The sequence below is a fragment of the Dictyostelium purpureum genome (genome assembly GCF_000190715.1).
Source record: "Dictyostelium purpureum unplaced genomic scaffold DICPUscaffold_277, whole genome shotgun sequence".
NCBI lineage: Eukaryota > Evosea > Eumycetozoa > Dictyosteliales > Dictyosteliaceae > Dictyostelium > Dictyostelium purpureum.
Window position 1 is genome coordinate 16,899 of NW_003519613.1, and position 27,493 is coordinate 44,391.

The 27,493-nt window shown below is 25.8% G+C and overlaps 9 protein-coding genes across 9 annotated transcripts; 5 read left to right on the forward strand and 4 right to left on the reverse strand.

Moving 5' to 3' along the window:
- Nucleotides 1–266: 266 nt before the first annotated feature.
- On the reverse strand, nucleotides 267–3,422 carry DICPUDRAFT_82116 (uncharacterized protein; the record flags this gene model as incomplete). Its single annotated transcript, XM_003291402.1, has 2 exons — nucleotides 267–3,166; nucleotides 3,254–3,422. The coding sequence occupies 2 exons, from the start codon at nucleotides 3,420–3,422 to the stop codon at nucleotides 267–269; spliced, it is 3,069 nt and encodes a 1,022-aa protein (XP_003291450.1).
- A 477-nt stretch (nucleotides 3,423–3,899) lies between these two features.
- Nucleotides 3,900–9,463, forward strand: DICPUDRAFT_49821 (uncharacterized protein; the record flags this gene model as incomplete). The annotated part of the gene is made up of 3 exons (XM_003291394.1): nucleotides 3,900–4,127; nucleotides 4,209–4,661; nucleotides 4,768–9,463. The coding sequence occupies 3 exons, from the start codon at nucleotides 3,900–3,902 to the stop codon at nucleotides 9,412–9,414; spliced, it is 5,328 nt and encodes a 1,775-aa protein (XP_003291442.1). The 3' UTR covers nucleotides 9,415–9,463.
- Nucleotides 9,464–9,772: 309 nt separating this feature from the next.
- DICPUDRAFT_92671 (uncharacterized protein) lies at nucleotides 9,773–10,797 on the forward strand. Its single transcript, XM_003291395.1, has one exon. The coding sequence runs from the start codon at nucleotides 9,845–9,847 to the stop codon at nucleotides 10,757–10,759; it is 915 nt and encodes a 304-aa protein (XP_003291443.1). The 5' UTR covers nucleotides 9,773–9,844; the 3' UTR covers nucleotides 10,760–10,797.
- A 485-nt stretch (nucleotides 10,798–11,282) lies between these two features.
- DICPUDRAFT_99017 (uncharacterized protein) lies at nucleotides 11,283–12,600 on the forward strand. Its single transcript, XM_003291396.1, has 2 exons — nucleotides 11,283–11,796; nucleotides 12,045–12,600. Exons 1-2 carry the CDS (start codon nucleotides 11,413–11,415, stop codon nucleotides 12,426–12,428), a joined length of 768 nt encoding a protein of 255 aa, XP_003291444.1. The 5' UTR covers nucleotides 11,283–11,412; the 3' UTR covers nucleotides 12,429–12,600.
- Nucleotides 12,601–13,717: 1,117 nt separating this feature from the next.
- DICPUDRAFT_4417 (uncharacterized protein) lies at nucleotides 13,718–18,093 on the forward strand (the record flags this gene model as incomplete). The annotated part of the gene is made up of 2 exons (XM_003291397.1): nucleotides 13,718–15,353; nucleotides 15,431–18,093. Coding segments are annotated over 2 exons (4,299 nt in total), but the record flags the coding sequence as incomplete, so codon positions are not given.
- A 2,005-nt stretch (nucleotides 18,094–20,098) lies between these two features.
- On the forward strand, nucleotides 20,099–23,185 carry DICPUDRAFT_95376 (uncharacterized protein; the record flags this gene model as incomplete). The annotated part of the gene is made up of 2 exons (XM_003291398.1): nucleotides 20,099–21,955; nucleotides 22,024–23,185. 2 exons carry the CDS (start codon nucleotides 20,099–20,101, stop codon nucleotides 22,990–22,992), a joined length of 2,826 nt encoding a protein of 941 aa, XP_003291446.1. The 3' UTR covers nucleotides 22,993–23,185.
- A 13-nt stretch (nucleotides 23,186–23,198) lies between these two features.
- Nucleotides 23,199–24,182, reverse strand: DICPUDRAFT_82122 (uncharacterized protein; the record flags this gene model as incomplete). Its single annotated transcript, XM_003291403.1, has 1 exon — nucleotides 23,199–24,182. One exon carries the CDS (start codon nucleotides 24,180–24,182, stop codon nucleotides 23,199–23,201), a length of 984 nt encoding a protein of 327 aa, XP_003291451.1.
- Nucleotides 24,183–24,498: 316 nt separating this feature from the next.
- On the reverse strand, nucleotides 24,499–25,814 carry DICPUDRAFT_39021 (WD40 repeat-containing protein; the record flags this gene model as incomplete). Its single annotated transcript, XM_003291404.1, has 3 exons — nucleotides 24,499–24,577; nucleotides 24,818–25,629; nucleotides 25,701–25,814. The coding sequence occupies 3 exons, from the start codon at nucleotides 25,812–25,814 to the stop codon at nucleotides 24,499–24,501; spliced, it is 1,005 nt and encodes a 334-aa protein (XP_003291452.1).
- A 282-nt stretch (nucleotides 25,815–26,096) lies between these two features.
- Nucleotides 26,097–27,351, reverse strand: DICPUDRAFT_156055 (uncharacterized protein; the record flags this gene model as incomplete). The annotated part of the gene is made up of 3 exons (XM_003291405.1): nucleotides 26,097–26,333; nucleotides 26,563–26,721; nucleotides 26,785–27,351. Coding segments are annotated over 3 exons (963 nt in total), but the record flags the coding sequence as incomplete, so codon positions are not given.
- Between the last annotated feature and the right edge of the window lie 142 nt (nucleotides 27,352–27,493).

Genomic DNA, 27,493 nt, shown 5'->3' on the forward strand with positions numbered 1-27,493 from the left:
TATTTTATATTATATTAATTATTATTTTATTATTTAATATTAGTACAGAAAAAACTATAAATAATTTTTTTTTTTTTAATTTTATGTTTAAACTAACTGAAAAATTCTGAAAAATAAAAAAAAAAATCAAATATTTTTCTGAAAAATTAAAAAAAATTAAAATAAAAATTTTATTTGTCAATAAGGAATATTATCAGAATGAATAAATAATATATTAATTTTATTAAAAAAATTTAAGAATTTAATTAAAATCTAAATGACCATTTTTAGTTTTTTTTTGTGTTGGTGTTATTATTATTTGAAATTAGATTTTTATAGGTTTGATTGATTCTTTGGGCAAATTGAATTCTTTCGTCGTTGAGCGCTATTATTTTGAAAACCACTTGCATGATTGATAGATTTGATTTATGATTGTTTAAATGAGTGTCTAATAAAATAGTTAATGAGTTTGTGGTTGAAGGTAAAAATGTTTTTTCTTTTGAATCGCTGTGTCTTTTAAATTCTTTTTTGGTTAGGGTTAGTTCAGCACTTGTCATATTTAATATAGAATAGTCCATGATATAGGATATTATTTTGAGGATATCAATAGATATAGATATCTTTTTAGATTGAGTGGTTTCTTCATGTATGATGATTGGTATTGGATATTCTTCTATGTGGTGAGCATTACTATAAATTGAATGGATCAATTCACGGAATAATAATCTATAAAGTAATGGCTCTTTAAGAGTATGGCTGAGGTAACGTGAGCTGTGGACACTAAATGGGGTTCCTTTGGTTGGGCCCATTTCACTATCAAATGTATTATCTCTTAAAGATTCTAATGGATATTCTGGACCGGGAAAACCATAATAAAAGATGTGGTAAACATTGGTATAGTCATAATAATCGTCAACACACTTCCTATAGCTATCTTTGATTTTACGTGTAAAGTGACTTGGTAAAAAGAGATGATTATTGGTAAGTGAGCTATTTTGAATTTTTAATGATGGCATGGTTCTATGAACACGAGTTGAGTCTATATAGTCAAATTCTATGGCAAGGTTTTTAGTTGTTTCAAGGCCTTTGGATTCAATAGAAATCGAGACCTCTTCAATTATATCATAGACATCTTTTTCTGAACAATTTCTAAGGAGAGTGTTGGAACGACCCAAGTCTAATGGTACATCGATACCACGATGTAAAAGGTTAACTATATGATATTTAAGAATTTTCTTGTATTCATAGTTTTGAATACCACTACTGTGGCAATCACCATTGAAATAGAAATTCTTGCTTTTAAGAATAATGAAGAGGAAACGATAGATTAAATAAGTTGGTGTTGAATTATATGCATTGTAAGCGACCGAGTCGGTTAATAATAATTTAACTGGGTTTTTAAACAAACAATCGAGAACTTTTTTAAAGTCTATCAATGATAAAATTTGAAGAGCATTAATAGTGGCACTAACTTCAATACCTTGTATTGGATACCGAGCTAGAGATGAGGTTGTTCGGTGTTTACATATATTAAAGTAAGAGATTTGAGACATAGCATAATAACGAGTCAATAAATATGTATATTTGACAGCTTTTTCCCATGAGCCCAATTGAAGATTCATATAGTTACTTTCATTTTCGATGACAGCTGCTGATAGGAGTAATGGCAAACAGGTATAATAGTTGAAATGAATGTGTTCATTACTTGGTTTTAATTGAGGTTTCCATTCGTCCAATGAGCTGAGATAAGCATTAAAATATTTTAAGAGATCTAAAGGTGTTTGTTGTTTGTAAAGATAGAGAAAAGTAAATATAATGTTTTGAGTAAAACAAATACTTCCAATTCTTTCTTCGCCTGTACTATCTTCTTTTTTAATTGGATTGCTTTCGAATTGCATACAAAGAGTGGTAAACTTTTGGAAATCTCTACAAACTAAATGAATTGCGGCATTTTTATTTGTACGAATAATATCCGGTAGGAATCTTAAGGGATCAAAACTACGATAACCTTGGTTGAATTTTGCGTTGTTAAATAAAATATCCTTGATAAGGTTGCTTTTATTGACCCAAACTGAGATTAAATCTTCATCGTTATAAAATTTATCTAGCATGTATATGTCATATCTACTATTATGAGAAATATGATCGTTGTTAATGTCGAAAAAGTGTCTATAAAAGAAAATTTTGAATGTCTTGCTTCTATCGATAAGAGTGTTGAAAAGATCGATATGTGCCTCTTTTAAGTCTTTTGAAAAATATATATTGAATCTGTACATATATGATTTTCTCTTAGTTGGTAAGCTGTTTGAATTTGATTGATTTGGAGCATCCTCATCATTGCTAACTAAATTTGGCATTTCGGGGTCTTTTTGTGGTTGTTCCATTTCTTCTTTGGTTCCTTTTACAAAGATTTCACCAAAGTCTGCTGTAAGATCATTTGGGATTTCATCTTTTACATCTTTTTCGATTGGTTTGAATCTAATTGAAAATCTAATATCTTTTTCAAACGTAATATCCTTGAGTGAGATCTTTTCATATTCACTCGCATTGACTTCCAAAAGTGAGTCTAGATCGATGTTGGTTGAGAGTAGTTCCATAGCTATAACATTTGCAATAAATTTTGATCTACGGGCACAATAGTTTAAAAATCTTAAAACTTCGACATATCCAGAAAATAATAAATTATTGTTTTTTTGGTTTGGTCTTAAAGGCTTTTCAATTAAAAATATTAATATATATCTTATAAATATATGAATTTCATTTTTGACTTTTAATAATTCTGTTAGGTTGTTTTTATTATTATCACTGTAAACTAATATATTTTTATAATCAATATAATTTGGTAAAAATATTTCTGTATCATTGGATCTATTTAACTGTGATATATTATTAATATTTGTAGTGGTTGTTGTGGTTGTAGTTGTTTTATTTTTATTTTTTTTATTTTTTTTATTTTTACTTAAAGATTCATCTTGAAACAATCTGCCATAATCAATAGGTCTTAAAGTTTTATGTTTGAAGCATTTATTTTTTGATGTTGATGTACATGAGCATATTGATAAATTTAGTAATTCTTTTTTGTAGTTGTGGGTTTTGTGATCACCAATAATAAAACAAAATGGACATAACTTTGTGGTATTACAATCTATGCATGTAAAAAATAATTTAAAATCATCCTTTCCTGATCCTATTTTTTAAAAAAAAAAAGAAAAAAAAAAAAAAATATTAATATTTCTTATTATTTATTATCATTTATATTATAAATCAATATTACGGTATGAGCATTCCAAACTTGTATCATCAAAATAATCCTCAATATTTAAAAAACTTGATTTATTAAATATTAATTTTAATGAGGCATGTATATTAGTTGAATCTTTAATACATTCTATTATATCTCTATATGAAAAATCATTATTTGGGATTGAGAAATTTAAACCCATTCCTTTTAATATTATTATTGGTTTTTGGGAAATTTATAAAAAAAAAAAAAAAAAGAACAACAAAAACAAAAAAAAACAATGTTTAAATGATCAACATATGTTGTGTTATTATTGTATTATAACTGTATTATTATATTTGATTAAAAAAATAGAATGGGTATTTAAATTATAATTTAAATTAATGAGGATGTTGAAAACCAAAGGGGGTTTAATTAATGATTAATAAAAAAAAAAAGCAAATTATAAAAAAAAAAAGCAAATTAAATAAAAAAAAACTTTTGAAATAAAAAAATAAAAATATTTTTTTTTAAATTTTTTTTTTTTTAAATTTTTTTTTTAAATTTTCTGAATTTTGTGTGTTGTTTGTTCATTTTTTAATACTATTTTCCCAAATATATTACATTATTATAATAACAAATATAATTGGTTGGTGTATTTGTAAAATAAAAAGTTTTTTTCAAGTTTCACATCACCGAAATGGATTATATTAAAGATAAATTAAAAGAAGCCAGAGTGGCTATAGATAAAAAAGATTATAAAACAGTGTTAGAAATTTGCACTGAAATTATACAATATGATGATAAAAACCCAATGATACATTTATTTATGGGTCTTGCAAACTATAATCTAAATAACTATACACAAGCCGAAAAATCATATATTGCAGCAGTTAAATTACAACCAAATTCACCCACCCCATTAAAAGTATTGATCATATAATGCTTCACAAAAATAATCAAATAATGTTTATAAATACTAACTATTTTATTGTTGTTGTTGCTTTAGGGGTTATATGAATTATACAGCAAAACCAACGAAAATGAAAAAATTACAAATATAATCAAACAATTATTACCGTTAACCACTGATTTAGCAAAAAAGAAAGAATATTCATTAAAATTAATTGACCTTAGTACTGCACAAAAAGATTATAAAACAGCATTAGATTTAATTTTACCAATGATCGAAGAAGTGGAGAAAGAGAACAGCAGTGGCTCATCTGATGAAGAGAAAATAAAGTTTTTAGAGAAATGCGAAAATATTAATTTCTTATATTATCAATCAGTTTTAAAGTCAAGAGTAGATGAAAAATTACGTGAAAAAAATATTCCAATCATCGATCCAAACCAATCTGCTATGTCAATTGGTGGCCCAAAACTCACTCCTGATCAAGTAATCGAAAGAGATAAAATCGAATTTGAAATAAATAAACAATTAATAAATGGTGATCATTTCGATGTAAGTCATAATAACATTGATCACAATGTTATTTTTATTATTTTTATTATTTTTACCAATATTATTATTAACATCACCAATATTTTAATTTTTAAATTATAAATAGCTTTCAAAATATAATTTTTTAATAAATAATGATGATAATATTAAATATTTAAATAATGACACCTTACTTAGAATTTACAATCATTATATTCAAATTTTAATATTAAAAAGAAGATATCAAACATCAGAGAACGAACAAAAAATTTATAGAGAAAAAATCAATAAAGAATGTCAACGTATGAATAGTATTTTAGGTAATCCAAGCTATTCACTAGAACAATTAATAAATTTATTAGAAGAGGATATAGGAAACAGTAGCGATCCACTAGATGAAGTATACGAAGAGATTAATAGACTTTCAACAATTTTAACTTCAAAATATCCAGTAAGAGGTTTAGGTTGGATAGGTTTAGGTTTCTATGCCATGTCAAAAAAATCCGATTACAGTGATTCAAGTAAGCAATTGATTGAAAAAGGTTTCTCAAACACAGGCTCAACAGATTCCTTATTAGGCTATTTGGCATTATCGAAATGGTATTTAGAACAAATGAGAGCCTCTCCATCAACCTCAAACCATGACAGAATAAGAGATATCATAAAGAAATCATCAATTGTATTTGAAAAGAAACAAAAAGCCGTTGGCCCATTCTTTGATGGTATTTATATTGAGCTTCAATTAATTTTGGTTGAGTCCTTTTGCTTCAATTCTAACTTTGATTTCGCTGTAAACACCCTTGAAAAACTGCTTGAAAGAGAAGACTTCCCTACCTATCAACACCAAAAGATTATTTTCGAATTGGCCAAACTCTATTTTGAAACTAAAGATTACGAAAAATCAAAACTACAATTCAAAACTCTTTTGGATCAATCAAAAGAATACTATCTTGTTAAATCCAAAACCTATTTACCATGGATCGATGTTTTATCTAAAGCCAACGATAAAGAATACCTATTAAGCACCTCAAAGCCAATGATTTTAGAATGTATCAAAATTAAAGAGACCTATTTAAATCTTTATGTGTTAGGTTTAATCTGTTTGGCTACCACTCAAGATAAAACTGAAGCAACCCAATCACTCTTAAAATCAGCAAAACTTAACCCAAATTTTTCAGATACATTCGCAAAGTTGGGTACCATTTATAAGGACACCGATAAAGAAAGATCAAAAAAATGTTATCAAAAGAGTTTATCATTGGATATATTAAATGCTGAGGCTGGTTTTAATCTTGGTCAATTTTATGCAGATGCAGGTCAAACCTCATTGGTAATGTCGCTCTATAAAGAAATTACAGAATATTGTACCTCTCATGTTAAAAGGTTCCCAATTAATATTGCAAAGTGCTCATGGGCTTATTACAGACTGGCCATCTACCAAATGGATAATAAAGATACCCATGGATCAGTAGTATCATTATTAGCTGCTATCAAAGGTGAGCCAAATAATGAATCCTATTGGCGTGCATTAGCTGAAGCCTATAGACGTCAATTTAAATATGTAGCCTCATTAAAATCATTAAGAAAGGCTGAAGAAATTTTAGATAGTGAACATCGTGTAGCCTCTGATATCAATTTCCAAATTGCAACTCTTAGCAAAACATTAGCACTCTATAGTGATGCCGTTCAAGAGTATGACCGTGTTTTAGCTCAAATCGAAAATAATGTTCCATCATTAAAAGGTAAGGCCGAGTGTTTATTAGAGCTATCAAAAGATAATTTTAAATATAGAAATTTCACCGAAGCATTAAAACTCTTAAAGATTGCCGAAGAATCAGTCAAAGCTGCATTAGAAAAAGAACCAGAATTCCATAGTCTTTGGAGATTATATGGTGATATTTGTGGTTTCTACTTGAATTTACCAGTTAATGATCAAGTTTCAAAAGTTGAAAAATCAAAACAATCATCTGAAGCCTACTTTAAATGTGTTAAAATTCATTCAAATGCCTCATCACTTCAAGATCTTTCAATTGGCTACTACAATCAATATATTATTTATAAAAATCAATTAAAATTAAAATTACAACAAGAAAAATCAAATAGCACATCCTCACCAACCACCAAAGCAATCACCTTAGAGGAAACTGATAATTTATTGAAATCATCAATCAAATGTATTATTGAGTCGATCAATTTATCACCAAACGATTTTAGACTTTGGAATTTATTAGGTGTAACTCTGATGGATAATTTCCCAGAACAAAGTCAACATGCCTTCATCAGATCGATTCAATTGGACTCTTCAAAATCTGAACCATATAACAACTTAACACTTTTATATTTACAATATGGTTTCTTTGAACTATCAGAAAAATCCTTAATGATTGCAAAGAATAATAATATTGACTCTGCAACATCATGGTCAATTCAAGGTTTATTAAATGAAATTAAATCATCAATTATAAACCACAACACTGAAAGTGGCAATAATGAAAAAGAGCAACCAATCGATGACTATAATTTTATTGACAACGAATTAGACTCATCACCAATCGGCGAAGGTTTATTAGGCTATGGTATAACATCAATGCTTGGAGGATATAGTGAAACATCATTCTCTGTATTATACAAGTATGTCGAAATGAATCCAAAATCAGTCGAAGCAAATAATTGTTTAGGTTTGGTCTACAGTAATCAAAAAGACTATACAAGCTCTGAAAAATACTTTCAAGATGCTTTACAGCTATTATTAAATAATCAAGATAGCAATAGTATCGGTACCGGTATTCCAGTAGGGGTAGATGAAGAAAAAGATATGGAAATTAACAATAGCAATCAAATATCTATTGGCTCCATACTTTTTAAAGATAAGTCTGTAAATTTTGGTAAAAATAATAATATTATCTTTAAAAAAGAAGAAAAAATCAAATATATCTCAATTAATTTAGCAAGATCACAATACAACCAAAACAAATATGCACAAGCACTCGAAACCCTCAAACCTTACATAAACGATAATGATTGCAAAACTAAAAACTCACTTTCAAATAGTTTATTATGGGAATTATTTAGTTTAATTTATTGTAAATTGGATAAAACTGATTTATCAATTGATTCAATTAAAAAAGCAATTACATTATTACCAAAGCAATCTCAAACATCACAACAAACATTCAATAATTTAAGAAAGCAAAATCTTTTATTAATTTTAGCAAAAGTTCAATTTAGTTCAAAAGATAATAGTAAACAATTTGATACAATTATCAAAACTTTAGAAGCAATCATTACAATCGATAGTAAATTTTATAAAGCATGGTACTTCATGGCATCCGTTTATGTTTCATTCAAGAAATATGATATGGCTATCAAGACCCTAAAGAGATTACAAGACACAGTCAAAGATTTAGAAATCGAAAGCTATTTACTTTTATCTCAAATCCATGTTTTAAATAATAACGATATTGAAAATGCCAAAAGAGAATTAGAGAAGGCTGTTCATTTATTCCCAAATGATGAACAAGGTTGGACCGCTTTAGCTGAATTAGAATTACAATTCCATCAAAAAGAAGATCCACTTAACTTACCATTGAAACTATTAGGTCACTCATTAAACAAAAAAACATCAAACTATGAATACTCTGGTATGGGTCAACTTTCAATTGGTCCAAATCATAAAGTCGAATTAGGTCCATCAGTTCACGATTTAGAGATTTTAGCCAAAGCCCATCTTTTCGAACAACAGTCACCATATAACAAATCATTAGATAGCGCCATTTCTATTATGAAACGTATCATCCATTCAAATCCATCACTATCAGAACCATGGTTAAATTTATTAAATTTAATTTACTGGCGTTCCATCTACACCGTAGCCTCATCCAATGATAACAACAATACCGATGAAATTAATGAAAATTGGGAAAATGTCAAAGCATGTTGGAATACTGTACAATATAAATGTAAATCTGAAATTAATGGTGACTCTCAATTAAAATTCCAACAAGATATCATCGAATTAGAATTTTTAATCGTATTAAACCCACAATTATTCAAAGAAAAATTAGAATCCCAATTAAAAGAGTTTAAAGCAGATCCATTAAAGCAATCAGTACTTTTATCATTACAGGCCAAATTCCATCTCAGAAACAATGAAAAAGATCAAGCATTAACAATTTTAAAGAACTCTTTAAAAATTGAACCAAACTCAATTGAAACCTACCACCAAATCTCGGATATTTATGAATCAAATGACTCTTTAGAACTATCACTATTATGTTTAAATAGATCACTTTTAATTTTAAAAAATAACTTGTTGAACAGTAGTAATAATAACAATAATAATAATAATAATAATAATATAGGTTTATATTCAACAACATTATGTAAAATTATTAGAATTTTAATTATTCAAAAGAAATTTAAAGAAGCAAATAAACTATTAGATCAACAAATGGCAAACGAACAACCAAATATTTCAGATAATACAATCATTAAACTATTAAAAGCAATTCTCATTGTATCTGGAAGTAAATTAACAAATAGTAATATGAAACAATACAACAATGATATGAAAAATGCATTCACCCTCCTAGAAGAAACCATCGTTAGTAATTCCAAACTTTCATTAACAAATTTCTATTTAGCCGTTGTAGAATTTAATCTTAAAAATTTTGTAAACTCTGAAAAATTATTACAAAAAGAATTAAATATCTCACCCTCAACTTTAATTCAAATTAATTCTCTTCAAGATAAAATTAAACAATTTACAAAATAAATTAAATAATAAATATATAAATAAAATATTTATTCACAGTTTAAACTACAACATTTTGGAGTGGGGTATATTTAGTAAAAAATCATATTTTTTTTTTTGTATGTTATATTTTATTTATAAAACATAAATTTTTACTCGCACATACACCAATACAACCCCACTGTTTTTTCTATTTTTTTTTTTTTTTATATGCTGTTTTATATCTGTAATTAAAAATAATTATATTATCTATTTTTTCATACATATTTTTTTTTATTTTTTAAATCTGTTTTATTTTGAAAATATTTTCATATATAAAAAATAATATTTTTATTTATAATAAATAATTTTCTAAAAATATTAAAATAAATGAATAACAGTGTTATTCATGAAACAATTTTTATAAATACATTAATAAATATTATTTCTTTGTTTTGAAAAAAAAAAAAGAATGAAAAAATATTATAGTTATAGTTTTTTAATTTTTATTTTTTTATTTTTTTTAAATTTAAAAAAAATAAAAGGTAATGATGATTTCAGGTATTATGGTGTAAGAGTAGATAAAAGAACATGTCAAGGTGGTATAGTAAAGTGTGGGGGTTATTTTGTTAAATTATTAAATACTGGTAAAGATGAACCTGAAATCTATGTTTCAGAAATTTTTCAAATGGATTCATTTATCAGTGAAGGAAAACTCCGATATGCTCCAGACTATCATGTTATTATTAGAGGTGACCTCAATTTGGATTTCCAAAACGATGTTTATCAGGCTGAAGCATATAATCTTTACAGATTAATGCCTATCCCAGGTAGGGAATTTACATTAAAAAATGATACCACCTTTTTCACATTGGGTAATCCACACAATCTTTTAGTCCCAACACTACCCGAAACCGAAAGAAATAAATTTGATTGTTTAAAAAATCACTATTCAAAGTATGTAACAAATGTTCAAGAGAATTGGTTAGAGTATTTAATCAACACTGGTAACTCAGTATTCACTGTAAATAATGAATTATATAAAAGCGAAGATGAAAAAATCTCATCAAATAAAAATATTGAAAGCTCAATTAAAGATTACAATATAGAATATTTATTTATATCTCTAACAAACTCAAATAACTGCCCAAAAAAGATGCAAGAAATTAGATGTGTAGAAGGTCTAGTTGCAACTTATGTTCGTTCTTTTAACCATTGTTATATTTTCTTTGAATGTGCCCCAAGATCAAAAGATAAAAATATTTGTATGGCCTCTCCTCCTCCACGTTGCCCTAGAAATTACTCTTTAACATCAATTCCATCATATCCAAATGGTTGTTTAAAATATTATTGTGATCCAACATTTTTACTTTACAACATTGCATAAAATAAAATAAATAAAAAAAATAAAAATAAAAAAAGATCAAAACAAAAATCAAATAAACTATAATTATTTGAATTATTTAATTTTATTATTTTAGGATTAATTTACCCAATTAAAAAAAAAAAAAATCGTTTTTATTAATTTTTATAAATTAAAAAAATATCAAAAATATCTTGGCGGAGTAATTGTGTGTTTAATAATATTGAGATAATCAAAAAAAAATATATTATTATAATTTATTTTAAAAAGATATATTATAATTATAATTAGTTATAACCAAAAATTTATAATTATAAAAAAAAAATAAAAAAAAAAAATCATATTATTGTGGTTGCTACGTGTCTATTACAAGTTTTATTATCATTTCATTGAGAATTAAAATATTCACATATAAACCAAAAAAAAAAAAAAAAAAAATTAAATAAAAAATAAATAAAAATGTTTTAATTTTTTATTTTTTTTATTTTTTTTATTTTTTTTTTTTTAATTTTTAATTTTTAATTTTTTTTTATTTTTTTATTTTTTTAATTTTTTACACACACAACCTTTTCTCTATATTGTACTTTTTTTATATTACTAGTTTTTTAAAATCTCTTTACATATCATTTAATAAATAATTTTTTAGTAGGAAATAAAAATTAAAATTTTTTTAAAAAATGGGTGCTTCAGATAATCAATACACACCAGTTCAAACTCAAGAACCACAACCACAACCACAACAACCATATAACCCAAATGTTTATGTTTACCCACAACAACAACAACAAAACTATTCACAATACCCAGGCAATCAACAACCATCCATCAATGTTGAACCAGTATTAGTTATCGACACTAGTCTTACCGACTCTAATCTTAATTGTTGTGAACATTGTCAATTAAAAGAATGTGCTAGAGTTCAACAATACTCTATTTGCTCCCCATTCCTTTATCAAATTGTATTCTTATTCTTCTCTCCTTATCCATATTTCTATCTTTTCGTTGCCCCAATTATCGGTCTTATTGCCGCATACACCAAAAAGAGATGGGTCGTCATTATTGTAAGTCATTAAATAATAACCTAGATATATAATATAATTAATAATACCAATAACCATAAAACCATAATAATATTATGAATAAAAAAAAATTTTTAAAATAACAATAACAATAGTTATAACTTAATTAAAAATCAAAAAAATCCAATTTTAATTTAAACTTATGAATAATAAAAACAATAACAAAAATATATCAACAATAATATAAATTATAATAATACTAATTTTTAATATTTTAATTAAAACTATAGCACTTTATTACTACATTCCTTTATTACTCATTAACTCTCACTATGTTAATTTTGAGCATAACTTCATTAGCAACCCAAAGCACTATCTTTTATATCCTCTTTTCAATTTTACTCTTTATCATTTTTGCAATTTCACTCAAATCATATGCAAGATACATCAAAACTTTAGGTTTATTAAATATCCATACTGAATGCACCTGTTCACTCTCTGGTATCTCAGTTTCCTCACCAGAACAATCATCATCCCAACCAATTGATCAACAAACAGTTGTCATTCCACAACCAACCATTATTGCTCAACCAACTTTCCAACCACAAGTTGTTTATGATAACAATCAAAACTCTTATTATTTAATTCCAATTCAAAACAGCAATCAAAATTAAAACAATAATTTGGAAAAAAAAAAAATGAAATGTAACACTCTCATCACTCCTTCATTTCATTAATTTTTTTTATATTTATATTCTATTTTTTTTTATGTATTATTGCAACAATCCAAATTTTTTTTTAAATAAAAAAATAAATAAAAAAAAAAAATCATTATTATAAATCACCAAAAAAAAATCATTATTATTTTTTGGATTTTGTATTTTTTTCATCAAAAATTATAATGTTATTATTTGGATATTTTGGTTTTAGTGATGAATAATTAAAAAAAAAAAAATTTCCCACCAAATCACTGAAAAAAATCCGTTTTTTTTTTTTTTTTAATCCAACACCATCAAATTATTTGTGATAAATTTAAAAAATATTAAATAGTATTTGATTCAACTGAACAAAATATACATATTTTATAGTATAAATATTGCTATAAATAAATTTATATTTTTTTTACTTTAAAATTTTTTTTATTATAATATGATTTTAAAAAAAAAAAAAATAAAAAAAAAATTCAAAAAAAAAAATAAAAATTCAAAAAAAAAAAAATAAAAAAAAAAAAAAAAAATAAAATGGCTTTTTTTATAATAAAATGTATAAAAAATTTTTAAAAAAATTAAAATAAAAAAAAAAAATAAAAATAATTCTTAAAAAAAAAAAAAAACTTTTTTTTTATTTAAATTTATATATATAAAGGATTATAAATACAATAAAATAAATAAATAAATAACAATACTCAGTCCTATAGAACATATGTTAATAAAAAAATAAAACTTTAATAAAAATTTTATTTTAGTCTATTGTTTTTGTTTTTTGTTTTTTGTTTTTTTTGTGTTTTATATTTATATATAATAATAATTCTATAGTTTTTTTTCATTTATTTATTTATTTATTTATTAAATTATTTATTTATTTATAGACCATTGTAATATAATTTATTATACTACTATAATATATATATAGTAATATAAAACATATTTTTTTTTTTTATTAAAGAAAAAACAGATCCTATCTATTTTTTTTTAAAAAACAAAAAAAAAAAACAAAAAAAAAATATAATTAAAGTGTGTGGAGTTTGTGTATTTTTATAATAAATAAAAGCAAAAAAAAAAATAATACACATTAAAAAAAAAGGTAAAAATTTTGGTATTTAGATTTTTTTTATTTTTTTTCATAATACAAATAATACAAGTAACACAATACTAATTTTCTTTATTTTTTTTATTTTAAAACAAAAGGATAATAGTAATAGTAGAAATAAAGATAATAAAAATATTAATAATATCAAAGTAGAATGGCAGATATAAATTCAGAATCATTTTCAGCATTAAACTTTTGGAAATCAGTTGAGAAAAAAAATATTTCAACCAATTTTGGGAGTAAACAACAAGTTGTAGCACCTAAAAAAAAGATTCAACCTATACCATTATTAGCACCAGCACCTCCACCACCACCAGAAGATTTAATTAAAGATGCTACAACTAAAGGTGAATGGGACGAACAAAATGTAACTGAAGCTTTTGGATTTTGGAAACAAAAAGCAGTTCAATTACAAGTAGAAACAGAAAGATATAATGCAAGACGTAGTGCAAGACAAACAATAGATCTCACAAATATTTTAAGAAAATCGACAAGTAGTGATCTTTTATTAAAACCACCAACTACTCCAACAGCATCCCATTTAGATTCAATTACACCATCAGATTCCTCTTCCCCAACCTCACCAAAAGAATCTTTATCACCATCCATTTCTTCACCACCAGTCACCGCTGAAGATTTTGGCACAAAAATAACCACCACAACCACAACCACCACTACCCATACAGTTAATGATAATAACGTTAAAGTTGAAACTACAATTACTAATACAACAGCAAATGTAATTTTACCAAATTCTATTTCCACATCAACTACCAATGAATCATTACAAGCCAATCAATTAGAAATTAAATTTGGTGGTGAAACTATTGCAGTTGTCGATGATTTTGATAAACAAACTCCAAGAGATTACAGAAGATCAAGAAGCATCAGTTGTGAAATTATCCCAAAGATTAACAGCAGTGGTGGTATTCAATCATCACCACAACCACAAGTTAGCTCCATATCACAACCACAACAACATCAAGAGCAACCAATTAAAGATGATGAATCTGATTCATCAGAAGAGGAATCATCATCATCAGATGAAGAGTCAGATGAAATCGAGTCAGATGAAGAATCTGGTGAGTTAGAGGTCGATGTTTCTACCCCAAGAAATGATGCCGTTGGTAGTGGTGACGAATCTACTCCAGTTGTATCAAGTACAAGTAGCACTACAGTTGTTCAACAAGAATCATTATCACCAGATCAAGCTTCAAATACCACTCTTATGGCCACTACCACAACCACTACCAAAGTTGAGTCTACTTCATTAGCCGATAATAGTACCACAACTAATACAACTAATATTACAAGTGGTAGTGTTGCTACTCAACAAACACCAGTTACAGTTTCCAACCAACATGCCACAGCTCCATCATCCCCATCTTCACAACGTGCTTCAGTCCAAGCTACTAATACTGCACCAGCAAGTATTACATCATCAAACTCTTCATCCTCTGAAAAGTTAAATAGACCAACTGGAAAGAAAGATCCAGCCAAAAAGTCAATTGGTGCCACTTTAACTAGAACCGTTACTAAAACTTTTATTAGGGATTCAAAAGAAAACAATAAAGTACCTTCAACAGGTGCATCATCAGCTAGCGGCACACCAAAGAAGGAAAAAGCTAAACTTACAAAATCAGAAAAAGATCGTATAAAACAAGAAAAATCAGCACAAAAGAAAAAGGATAAGGAAGAAAAGAAACAACAAAAAACAAATAAAAAACAATTAACTAAAAATTTATCATCAACTGATATCAAAAAAGGTGTACCAGAATATTCACCATATAGTAAGTATCATAAATTTAATTAAATGGTTTTTTAAAAAGATAATATCTAATAATTATTTATTTTTTATAATTTTTAGGAATTTATGGAGTCAAGTTAACACAATTAGTTTTATCAAATGACGGTGATTTACCAGCAATTCTTACACAAACTATTACAGTTTTATCAAACTCAAATAATTTAGATGTTAATGCTATTTTCAGCGGTGCAGAAAATGAACCAGCAGTTAAAGAATACAGAAGAAAATCAGATTTCGATAGAGTTGATTTCTCAATTATTAATGACCCAAGAATTGTTGCAGGTTTATTAATTTTATTCTTTGCAGAATTACCACAACCACTTTTCAATAGTAAATTCTTTAATGATTTAGTCGAAGTCCACGACATCACAAATCAACAAGTTAAGTTGAATGATATCAAGTATTTAATCAATTCCCTCTCACAACTTCGTCGTTCATTATTACAAATTTTGGTCACCTTTTTCACTTCAAAATATATCAATAATAACCCAGTTGTTAATCGTGCTCAAGCTATTTCAACCATTGCCGCTGCTTTTGGACCACAATTCTTCCGTTCAACAGATCCAAAATTAAAGAACCAATTTAAATCAATCAGTGAAGAAACTCTTCGTTTAATCATTGACAACTATGTATTTTTATTTGAAAAAACCAACGAACCAGATATTAAATATAAGAATTCTGATGGTAAAATGATTATCTCGGAAGGTTCAATTGACAAACTCATCGAAAAAGCTACAGATTACTACTATCCATACAATGAAAAGTATTTCTCACTCACATTCTTCATCACCCATCTCTATTTCATCCAACCATCAGAATTGGTAGATAAATTAATTGCTTTATACAAAGAGAACCACGATACCGAAACTAAAAAGAAATGGAAAAAGCAACGTTCATCCAAGAAAGCCAACTGTATTAGTGAAGCTGTTAAACTTTGGGTAGATTATTGCTACAAAGAAATGAGAGAAGATAAAGAGTTATCAAAGAAAATCTTAAAGGGTTTCCCACATCTCGAATCTCAATTAAGCTCACGTCTTAATCACAAGTCAACTCTTGACTTTTTAAGATTAAAACGTCCACACAATAGAACTCGTTCTGCTTCATTCTCTGAAACCTTCCTTTCTGCTGGTAGCAAAGATCAATTAAGTGCTGTGGAAATAGCTGAACAATGTACTTTAGTCGACTATGATCTCTTTACTAATGTTCGTCTTTCAGATTGGGTTCGTCTCATGCAAGGTAGTGTCGATCCTTCAACTGCTCCATCATTATCACAAGCCTTAAAGAAATCAACCATTTGGACTCAATGGGCCATGGGTGAAATTCTTTCAACAGAAGATAAGAATCAAAGAGTTGCTATTATCAATCTTTTAGTCGATGTCGCTCTTAATTGTAAAGATTTAGCAAACTTTAATACTGCCATTAGTATTCACAATGCTCTTACTAATCATCATATTAAACGTTTAACTCAAACATGGGACGCTGTACCAAAAGAAACCCTCAACAAAATTCAACAACTTGAACAATCATTAACTCTTTGGTTGAAACCAGAGTCACACAATCCATTTGCCGCCATTTGCCAATCAATCAACAGTGCATGTGTACCACATTTCTCTATTCTTCGTACCATCCTCTCACAAATTGACCAAAAGACACCAACTACAATCGATGATGGCAATGGTAATGAATTCATCAATGTCGAAAAACTTCGTTCAATCTTTAGCATTGTTGTTGAAATTCAACGTCTTCAAACCCAACGTAATTATACAATGAAACCAACCAAGCTTTTCATTCAACTCCAAGATATCACTACTGTTTCATTGGATGAGTTAGCCGATCTTTCACTAAAATGTGAACCACCAGTTTCAAAAGCTAAGAAATATAATGCACCAGAAACCGTTGATGAAGATTGGAGAATTAAAATTTCAAAGACATTTAACAAAACATTGATTACAAGTTCAGTTGGTATTGATTTACCACGTTTAGCAAGTTCATTCACATTCAAATCTGCCGATGGCATCGATAATCCAATTAACCATGGTAATAAGATTCAAGATATCTTTAATGTTTTACTTTCATTAGCCAAAATTCAAGATCAAGATTCAAATATTGACGATGCAACACCACTCTTAGAAGATAGCGTTAAAGAGAAATTCTCGCAATACATTCCAATGTCGACCGACCCAGATTCAGATTTCAAGAGAGAGCTATTAAAATTCTTAGATGAAGTTTGTGGCTCTGATAATAGTAAATTGGTTAGAATTCTTAAATGTTGTAATCAAGCTATTATCGCACCAGTTATTATCGAAATCACTTTGAACATTGCAAAAGGAATACCCTTCATGGATGCTGGTGGTTGGAGAATTTTAATTTCACAATATATAAATAATAATAACAACAATGTAACACTAGAAAATGAAAATGATAAAAAAGATGTTTCAAAAGAAGACTCATCATCAGAAAGCAAGCAACAACAATTATTTATTAGACATTATAAAAAACAAAGATCAAGATCAGCTCAATCAAAAGACTTTTTCGAATTTGAATGGTTCATTCAATTAAATTTAGATCAAGAATGTAAAAATATTAAATCTTTTGATTTGAAGATATCCTCTTTGGTTTTCTCCACAGATACAACTCCTTCAATACGTGATTCTCTTTTAGAATCTTTCAAAAATTATTTATTATCTCCAGATTGTGTTCAATATATAAACTTTAATGACAACACCAAAGATGATTCAAATAATAGTACTGTTGCTTCCTCTGAATAAAATAAAAATAATATTAATTATAAATATATAACAACAATATAAAAATTTTTCCATATTAAAAAAAAAATAAAAAAAATAAAAATTTAACATATCAATCAAAATATCTGTTTTTTTATTTTTCTTTCAAAAGTTTTTTTTCGTGTGTGTGTTAAATTAATTAAAAACACACAATGATTGTTTTTATTATTTGAAAAAATAATATCTTTTTTTTTTTATAAAATTTATTTTTATTTTATGGAATTGTTTTTCTTTGTGTAAAGCCAATGTTTTTTTTTGTAAAAAAAAAAATTAATGACGTTGATATCAAAAATATTTTTTTTTATTTAATTAATTAATTAATTTTTTTTTTTTTTGACCCCAGAACGCACTCTTTGCGATTTTTTTATTTTTTTTTCTTTTCCATTTTTTTATTTTAAAAATACGTATTTAAATTTCTCTATATTTATATTTTCGAAAATATAAACATTTTTTTCTTTTTATAATTATATTACTATATTTATTTTTTCAAGTTTAAATTGGTATTTATTATTTTATAATATTCTACATTAGATAGTTGGAGTAAGTTGGTCATCAAGATGTATTATTGAATAGTGTTTATAATCATAAATAATATTTTTATCGTTTAAAAAAAAAAATTAAGATTTATATGTAACATGTATTAAAAAAAGTTAACATCAACCACCCCACTCAATTTTAACACCACCACCACCACCATCTTAACTCACACACCTCATTTGACTTAATTTATAACCATCCTAAAATACATAAATATTTCTCATGTTAAAAGTTTTAAACAATGACAATACAAACTGTTTTATCCAAAGTGGTTATTTTTATATATCTATTATTCACCACAGTATTTACATTTAAAGCAATTTTAAAATAAAATTATATTTTTAAGAAAAAAAAGTTATAATTGTCTCAAATATGGTAACATTATTAAAAATACCAAAATTACTTTTTATTTTTTAAATTAAATTAAATTTTGATTTTAAAATTTTTTTTTCATTTTGTTTTTTTATTTAAATCAAACCAAATAATTTTTTTTTTTTTTTTAATAACCAATATTAACATAAACATCGTTATATATTCACATACTCAATATAATATCGTCATACTGGCACCAATTTGTCTATTTTTTTTTTTTTTATTGCTATTTTTACTATTATTTCAACCAAAGAGATAGAGATAATCATATCAAAATTTTTTTCTCTATTTTTATAATAATATAAAATAGTGATAATAATAATACTAATATAGTAGCGATAGTAATAAAAAAATAAAAATAATAAAATAATAGTAAAATATTAATATGTTAATAATTTTTTTTTTTTTTTCTTAAATAAATTTTTTTTTTTTTTAAAAATAATTATTATTTAAAATAATAAATAGTAATAATTTATTATTCTATTTTATAGATAAAAATATTGTGTATGTATGATAAATTTATTTTGTGTGTTTATTTTATTTTTTTTTATTTTTTTTTATTTTTTTATTTTTCTCTTTTTTTTTTGTGTGTTATGTGATGAAAAATGTGCCTGTTGATGTGTGTGAATGTAAAGATTTTCATCACCAAATAATCTTTTACACAAACAAAATCATTAATCATTAATCATCAATACAAAAAAAAAATAAAAAAATAAAATCATTAATCATCAACACAGAAAAATAAAAATAAAAATAAAAAGTATATACAACAATAACACAGCACCAAAATAAATAAAAAAAAATAACCATTAATGTAATCAATTTTTTTTTTAAATTTTAAAAACTCGTTTTTTATTAATTTAAATTTAAATACATTTTATTAATTAGTTTTTTTTTTCTTACTCAAAATAGTTTTATAGAATATAAAAATTTATATTGTTAATATTTTCTTTATTATTTCAAATTAAAAAATAATTGTACAAAAGTTAAAATAATAAATATAATGATATAAATATAACAAAATTAGAAAAAAATGATAAATAATAAAAATATATTGATAATATTGTTAATTTTAGTTTTATCAATAAATTTATCAGAATCTTTATGTATTATTGGTAATTTAATTTGTATTTTGGAAGGGCCATTGCTCGTCTCGGTAGCTCAAATCTTTTCAGATTTATCTACTTCAGGTAATTTAGTCCAGGTTGTAAATAGTGTTTTAACCGTCACAAATTTATTTAATTGTAATTCCGAGGTCGAATTATTAGGTGGTGTTTTGGTAATAGAAAGTGGATTTGTCCTTAATGTTGGTTGCAAATTTACAATAAAGAATGGAGCATCAATTCAATTTTTAACAACAACTCCAGTAAATCTAGGTCTCTCATTGTTTTTCATGGACTCAAGTGGTAATTCTTCACTCTCTGTTGAGGCCGGAGTTTTAAATACTAAAATCACCGAGATGGGTTACGAAGGGTTGGAGCTACCAAAGCTTAACATTAAAGCCACTCAATTTACATTAAATATTGGTCAAAATATCGTTTCAAGTATTGATAGGGTTACTGTCAATTTTGGAAATACTGCTTCAAATTTACTTTCAATTGGAACAAATGTTTCAATATCGACTCTTTCAGTTAAAAACTCTGCATCAGCTATAGACATACCCGATATTTTATTAAATACATTAAATTTAGATAATTTATCCAATGTTTTGGGTATAGCATCGTCAACACTTCAAAATTTAAATATTAATAATTCACAATTAAAATTAGATAAAGCACTAAACATACCTCTTATTAGTTCAGTTAATAGTGTTATAACCTTATCTAATAGTTTAGTATCAATTGTTAATGGTACATTATTAAATTCACAAATTTCTCTTCCAACAGCCGGTCAGGTTCTTCTTGTTAATGGGGTTCTAGACCTTCTTTCTACATCGATCGAGCCAATTCAAACATTTTCAAGTGGTAGTGGTATTTTAAAATTAGGAGCTAGTGCTGTTCTTTCAGTTGGAAATTCGTCCAATATCGTTTACAAATTAAATAATCAGTTACAATCACTTGGTGGCTTAATTAAATCTATTGGCTCTTTAAGAATACCAAATCAAGTCAATAAAATCACTCAATTGGGTTTGAATATAAAAAGTTTATTGGTAGAGTCTGGTCAACTTTTATTAAAAGATTCAACTTTAAAAATTACAAACTCAATTTCTTTTTTATCAAGTACAAAGGGTTTAATGGAATTAGAAGGTGGTCTTTTATCATTAAGTAATGTCTTTGATATTGCATCAAACACTTTTAATGACTTGTTGGTTTCAAATGTAGATCTTACTATAAATAACTTGGTATTTGATTTGGTTAATTTAAAACTTCCAAATCGTCTCTCGATTGGAGTTGATGCAAGTTTAAATGTACTAAATGGATTGAAATTACACACCTCCATCGATATCTCTCTCTTAGATGGTATACTTAGTACAAATTTGGTTTTTGTTCAATCATCAGCCGACAATATTGTTTGTAATGGTCTAACTCCAACTCCAATCCTTGTGGATGGCTCAACTTCAACTTATCAATATATGTGTGATGATAAAATGATCGTTTTAAGACTTGAAAGTTGTGTTGGTGTGGTTTGTCCAAATGGTCAGTGTGCTTCAAGTTTATCAAATTGTCCATCATCTCCATTACCAAAATGTCAAGTTGGTGAAATTCGTTGTTTAGATGGTTGTCACTCAGATATAGAAAGTTGCCAGGATATAGATTGTAATACAGTAACTTGCACACAACCAGGTACATCATACTACGGTTGTCCATTTGATTATTTCCAATGTGGTGATGGATCATGTCATTTAAATAAGTATGATTGCTGTGCTCCTGGTATAAATTGTACTGCAAATGTAAGTCGATAAAAAAGAAACATAGTTTTCAAGATATATTTATATTAATTTTTTTAAAAAATTTTTAGTTAGCACCAACAATATATAGACCAGAGTTATCTATTTCGCCAGTTCATTCATTAAAGGATATTACAGTACCAATAGTTTATAAAAATAGTGCTTTAAATGCTTTAGATATATACGGTTATGTTAATCTTCCAAGTGGTTATATTCCTGGTGGAGCTTTAAAAAATTTACAAATTACCTACTCTGAAGATTCATACTTGGATTCAGTTGATGGAGATTCCATTTGGGGAATAGAAAACGAAATTTCTTTATTTAGAGAAGCTGCTGTATCAATGATTTTCGACGTTTCACTAGAAAATATCCTTAGTCCAATTTTTAATATTCCAGTTACTTTTGAATTAAAAATACCAGGTGCACAAAATTTGGATTTAAATAATTATTGTTTATACTATATCAATACTCAAAACAATCAATGGGTTTGCGAAGCTTCGGGTACACTCACTTTAACATCAAGAAATACAATTTTGGTAAATACCCCACATTTTACCAATTTTGGTGTCTTATTAAATAATTATAAACCAAAACCAACAAAGTCACCAACTGGATACTACCCACCAATTTTTACAACCACAGTAACCACAACAGCAACTACTACAGCAACTACTACAGCAACAACTACAGCAACAACTACAGTTTTTTTGACAACAGGTGGTTCAAACCCTGGAACATCTGGTTCGGCCACTTCAGGTACTACAACAGCCACTACAACAGCCACTACAACAGCCACTACAACCGCAACAACCACAGCCACAGGTTATACTACCTATGGTGGTATTGACCCAAGCTTAGAAGAGGTAAATAAGAGTAACAAAAATACAATTATCATTTCAGCAACTGTAGCAGGTGGTGCAGTTCTTATCGCAGGAGGGGCTGGATTCTTTATCAATAAAAGAATTCGTCATGGAAGAGTCGTTTTCTGGTGGAAAACTCGTAAGCCACCACCATCATCAAGAATGAACACCTTACCATAAATATATATACAACTCACCTAATTTATTTATTTAAAATCAACATAATAATACAAAACTGTAAATAGTACTCTTTTACTTTGTTGTAAAAGATAATCGATTATAATTTTTTTTTTTGTAAAATTAGATTAAATTTATAATCTAATATTAAAGTAATAAAATAATTTATTGAATGCTCATATAAATTTTTTAATTTAAATCGTGTTAAATTAACAAGTGTTCGTAATTATCTTTATTAAAACTATTAATATTGAACTGAAAGGAAAATTCAAAAATGAATTAATATTATTATTGATTAATAATCTGCAATTTTCATTACTTGAAACCATTTGTAAAAACTTAAGTGTTATATTATAAATAGTTTTATTAATTGATATATAATGCATAGTATATATCATACTTGTAAAGGTTTTTTGGTCATAGGTAAAATCTTTAATTGATGGGGGATATATATCATTATCATTTAAAACCCTATGAGGTAATGATTTTTGTAAACTAAATATATTGGTTTTGTTTGTATTTAAATTTAGTGTCAATAGGAATTCTACAAAAGCTAACCATCCATTACTGAGTATCATTTCTGGTTTAGATAAAGAGTTTTCATGAATTTGTTTAAATGCTTTCGAACCCATTTCTACACCTATTTGATGGCCTCTCCACATTTTTGATAATAATTCTTCAGCAGAATATGATTTTGTTTCATTATTATTTTTAATTTTACTTATAGTTCCGAAATAATCATCCCATATTTTCATCATCCTTTTATCGCACTCCTCATATTTGGAACAAAATAAAGAGTTGTTTTTAAAAGTGAATTTGAAATCTAAATGAGGAACTAGGTTAAATTTATTGGCAGATAAATATGGAACTACAGAAAAATAATAGTTCATACACCCCCACCAAGAGTAGTTTTTAATTATCGGATCATTTTTTGATGTATATAATCTTCCAGTCTGGTTTTGCCATATTAAAAGGAATTGAAGTCCATGAAAAGGGTTATTCATATTATCATCTCCAAACACATCTAAGTGAGTATTGTCTATAATTCTTTTAAAAATAATATTTTCCCTTGAGTCATAATTAAAAGGGTCTATAACTTTAATATCATTTTTATTATCTGCGCCATATATATATTCGTTTGAGTTTACCAATTTAATAAATATTATTATTAAAAAAAAAGTATTTAATTTCATTTTTTTTAAAAAACTATAAATAATTTAATTATTTGTTTTGTTTATTCTATAAAGTTAAAATAACAACCAATAATGAAATTATTTAAATACTATTGTGAATTATAAAAAAAAAGAAAAAAAAAAAATAGTTTAAATTATAAATAAACTATAGGATCTAACAGTTTAAAAAATAATAACATTAATCCTAATTATAAAAGATTATTTTTTATCTCTAAAAATTTTTTATTTTATTTTTTTTATTATTTTTAAAAATTTGTGTTGTGTATAATTTAAGAGATTGTAAAAAAAAAAAGTGTTTTTATTTTATTTATAACTTTTATTTTTGAGGTGGCTTTTCAAAAGGTTTAATTTTATTTTCGTTTATGTGGTGAATAAAAATTTGGTCTGGTGGGTGGCTATATACAAATAAAGTAAAAAAAATATTAGTTTTTGTATTATTAAAATTGAAAGAATAATTAGTTTTATAAATGTTTGAATCTAAAAGATAATTGCATATAATGATATATGGTGTTATATATAACAATAAAATAATAAATAATAATTATTTGTATAAAATAAATAGTAATAAAAAAATCTAAACTCTTTTATAGATAAAAAAACAAATTAATATAAAAAAATAAAATAAAATTACTTACTCTTTCTCGCCCTCTTCAAAAGTATATGATGAAGCAACAGCTAAAATATTACCGTCAGAATTAAAAGACATTGATGAAATTGAAGTTGGATAAGTTTTTAAAAAGTGTAAACGTTTACGATTGGCACCATCCCAAAAGAAAACATTTTTATCACAACCACCAGTTGCAAATGTACCATAGATGGGATTAAAGGCAATACAATTTACAGGATAGACAACATCCACACCACCTTCATTTGGACGATGACATTTGAATGCATATTTTTTAGATTGGGCAGCAGGAGAAGGATCAAAATATTCCATAGCGATACGACCTTCAACTGAGGCCAAGGCATACCCTTTACCATCGGTAAAACATCTTATACATCTAGTTTGATATTTGATTGAGGATTCTCTTTTTTGTAGTGGCATATCCATTTTACGAATATCAAAAATTGTTATATATTTATCAGCTGTACCCACAACTAACATATTGCTAATGGATGAACAATCCATGGTATAAACTTTTGATTCTAAATTGTGTGAACTGATTTCTGGTGTATCGCTACGTGTATCCCATACTTTTAAATGTTGATCCCAGCTACCTGAATATAGTTGTTGTGTCGTTATATTATATACAATTGATTTTACTCCTTTTTTATGTGTTCCAATCTCTTTTTCAACCCCGCTTACCGGATCATATTGTTTAATTCCACCAAAAATATCTGATGAATATATTTTTGTTTTTTCTGGGAAGCAACCATCCAAAACTGGTCCTTTGTGTGTATATTGCCATTTCTGTACATTATTTTGTGTATCATAACATCTAACAGTCTATAAAATATATTAATAAAACTAGTTTTATATGTTTATAATAATAATAGTAAAATATTGTTTTTACTTACATTATCCCAAGAAGTTACTAATAGATTTACAGAATATGGACAAAAATTTACAGAGGATATACCATCGGATGGTGGCTGTCTTAGTTCATAATATGATTGTTGTTCACTTGTCATAGTAAACTATATTTTATGTACAAAAAAATGAAATATGAACGATTAAAATTATTAAAAATAAATATGAATTTTAATTTGTTAAAATGAATAAAATTTATAAAAAAAAAAAATTTTGAAAAAATAAAAAAAAATTTAAAAAAAAAAAAAAAAAAAAAGCGCTGGTTTTTGGTTTAATAAATTGCAATATTATTTTTAAATAAAACTTTATTTAAATAAAAAAAACAATTTTTTTCTTTTATTTTTGATTCTTAAGTATTTATAAAGTGATACACATTATTGAGATTAACAAAATATACTATCTAATTCTTCATCACTTTCGGAATCTGTGAAATAATAATCTATACTTTCTTCTTCACCATCCTCTTGTTGTTTTTCGTCTAACTGATTTGTAATTTTTTCAATAATTTTGGTAGATTTTTGATTTTCTTCTTTTGCTAATAGTTTATTCATTATATTATTATTATTATTATTATTGTTATTGTTATTATTATTTTTAGTTTTTAAAAATTTTGGTTTTTTCTATTCGATTTAAAAAAATAAAAAATTAAAATTTTGCCCCTTTTTATATATATTAATATTAATTATCAACTACTTACATTTCCATTCATGTTAATATAACGGTCCCAATGAATTTTATCAATCTTTTTTGAATCATCATCATCATCATCTTTTTTCAGATTCTGTTTTGTTTTTAAAACAAAAGTATTAATAAAAAATTTAAATATTTTTAAAATAAAATAAATCTTACATTATTATTTGTGGTTTTAAAAATATCTTCAATTTCTTCATCATTATTGTCAAATAAATTTTCAAAATCTGAATCTTCCTCTTGTTCGACATATGATACCTTTTTAGTTTTTTTAAATGGTGTCGCATTAAAAAGATTTTCTTTTGGTTTTAATGTATTCTATAAAAAAATGAAAATAAACATTAGTAACATTGAGATTAATTTATAGTTTAGATTTCATACCTTTTCATTTATTTCTCTTAATTTCCTTTTAAACTTTAATGTATTAATTTGTGATGCTTTTCCTAGTGATATCGGCGATGAAGTAATCTTTGTTTCTGATGGTTTCTTTTTTTTAGCTGGTGTTTGGAATTTGCTTGATTCTTTAGCTTGACATTGCTCCGCAGTTTTAGTACCAATTTTAGATGCAACCCTGTCCCAATAATCCATATTTACTTTTTCAGTTAAAGTTTTTCTTCTAATCTCATTAAGTTTTTTTATTTCTTCTTCTGTCCATTCATTATCCAATATGTCTTTTGAATTATTATTATTATTATTATTATTATTATTATTATTATTATTATTATTATTATTATTATTATTATTATTAGTATTATTATTATTATTATTATTATTATTATTTATTATTTTGCTCTTTAATAGTTTTTCTTTTTGTAATTCTTCCTTTTCTTTTTCTTTGCCTGTAGTTTTTTTATCTCCTTTGATTGTTTCTTTCTCTTTTTCAAATTTCTTTACTTTTCTCCTATCTTCTTTTATTGGTTTTTCTTTTTCTTTTTCCTTTTCCTTTTCCTTTTCTTTTATAGAGTTTTTATTTTTACTATTATTATTATTATTATTATTATTATTGATTGATATGGTCTTTGGGATAAAACCTTGATTTTTCCAAAATAAAATCTCATCCTTAAAAGCGGCAATGGATATTGTATATCGA

What these genes read in the sequence shown, in the direction of transcription:
- DICPUDRAFT_92671 (XM_003291395.1), top strand. Translation starts at nt 9,845, where the DNA reads ATGAAAAAATATTATAGTTATAGTTTTTTAATTTTTATTTTTTTATTT.
- DICPUDRAFT_99017 (XM_003291396.1), top strand. Translation starts at nt 11,413, where the DNA reads ATGGGTGCTTCAGATAATCAATACACACCAGTTCAAACTCAAGAACCA. An exon ending in AGAGATGGGTCGTCATTATT is followed by an intron (nt 11,797 to 12,044) that starts GTAAGTCATTAA and finishes TTAAAACTATAG; the next exon opens with CACTTTATTACTACATTCCT.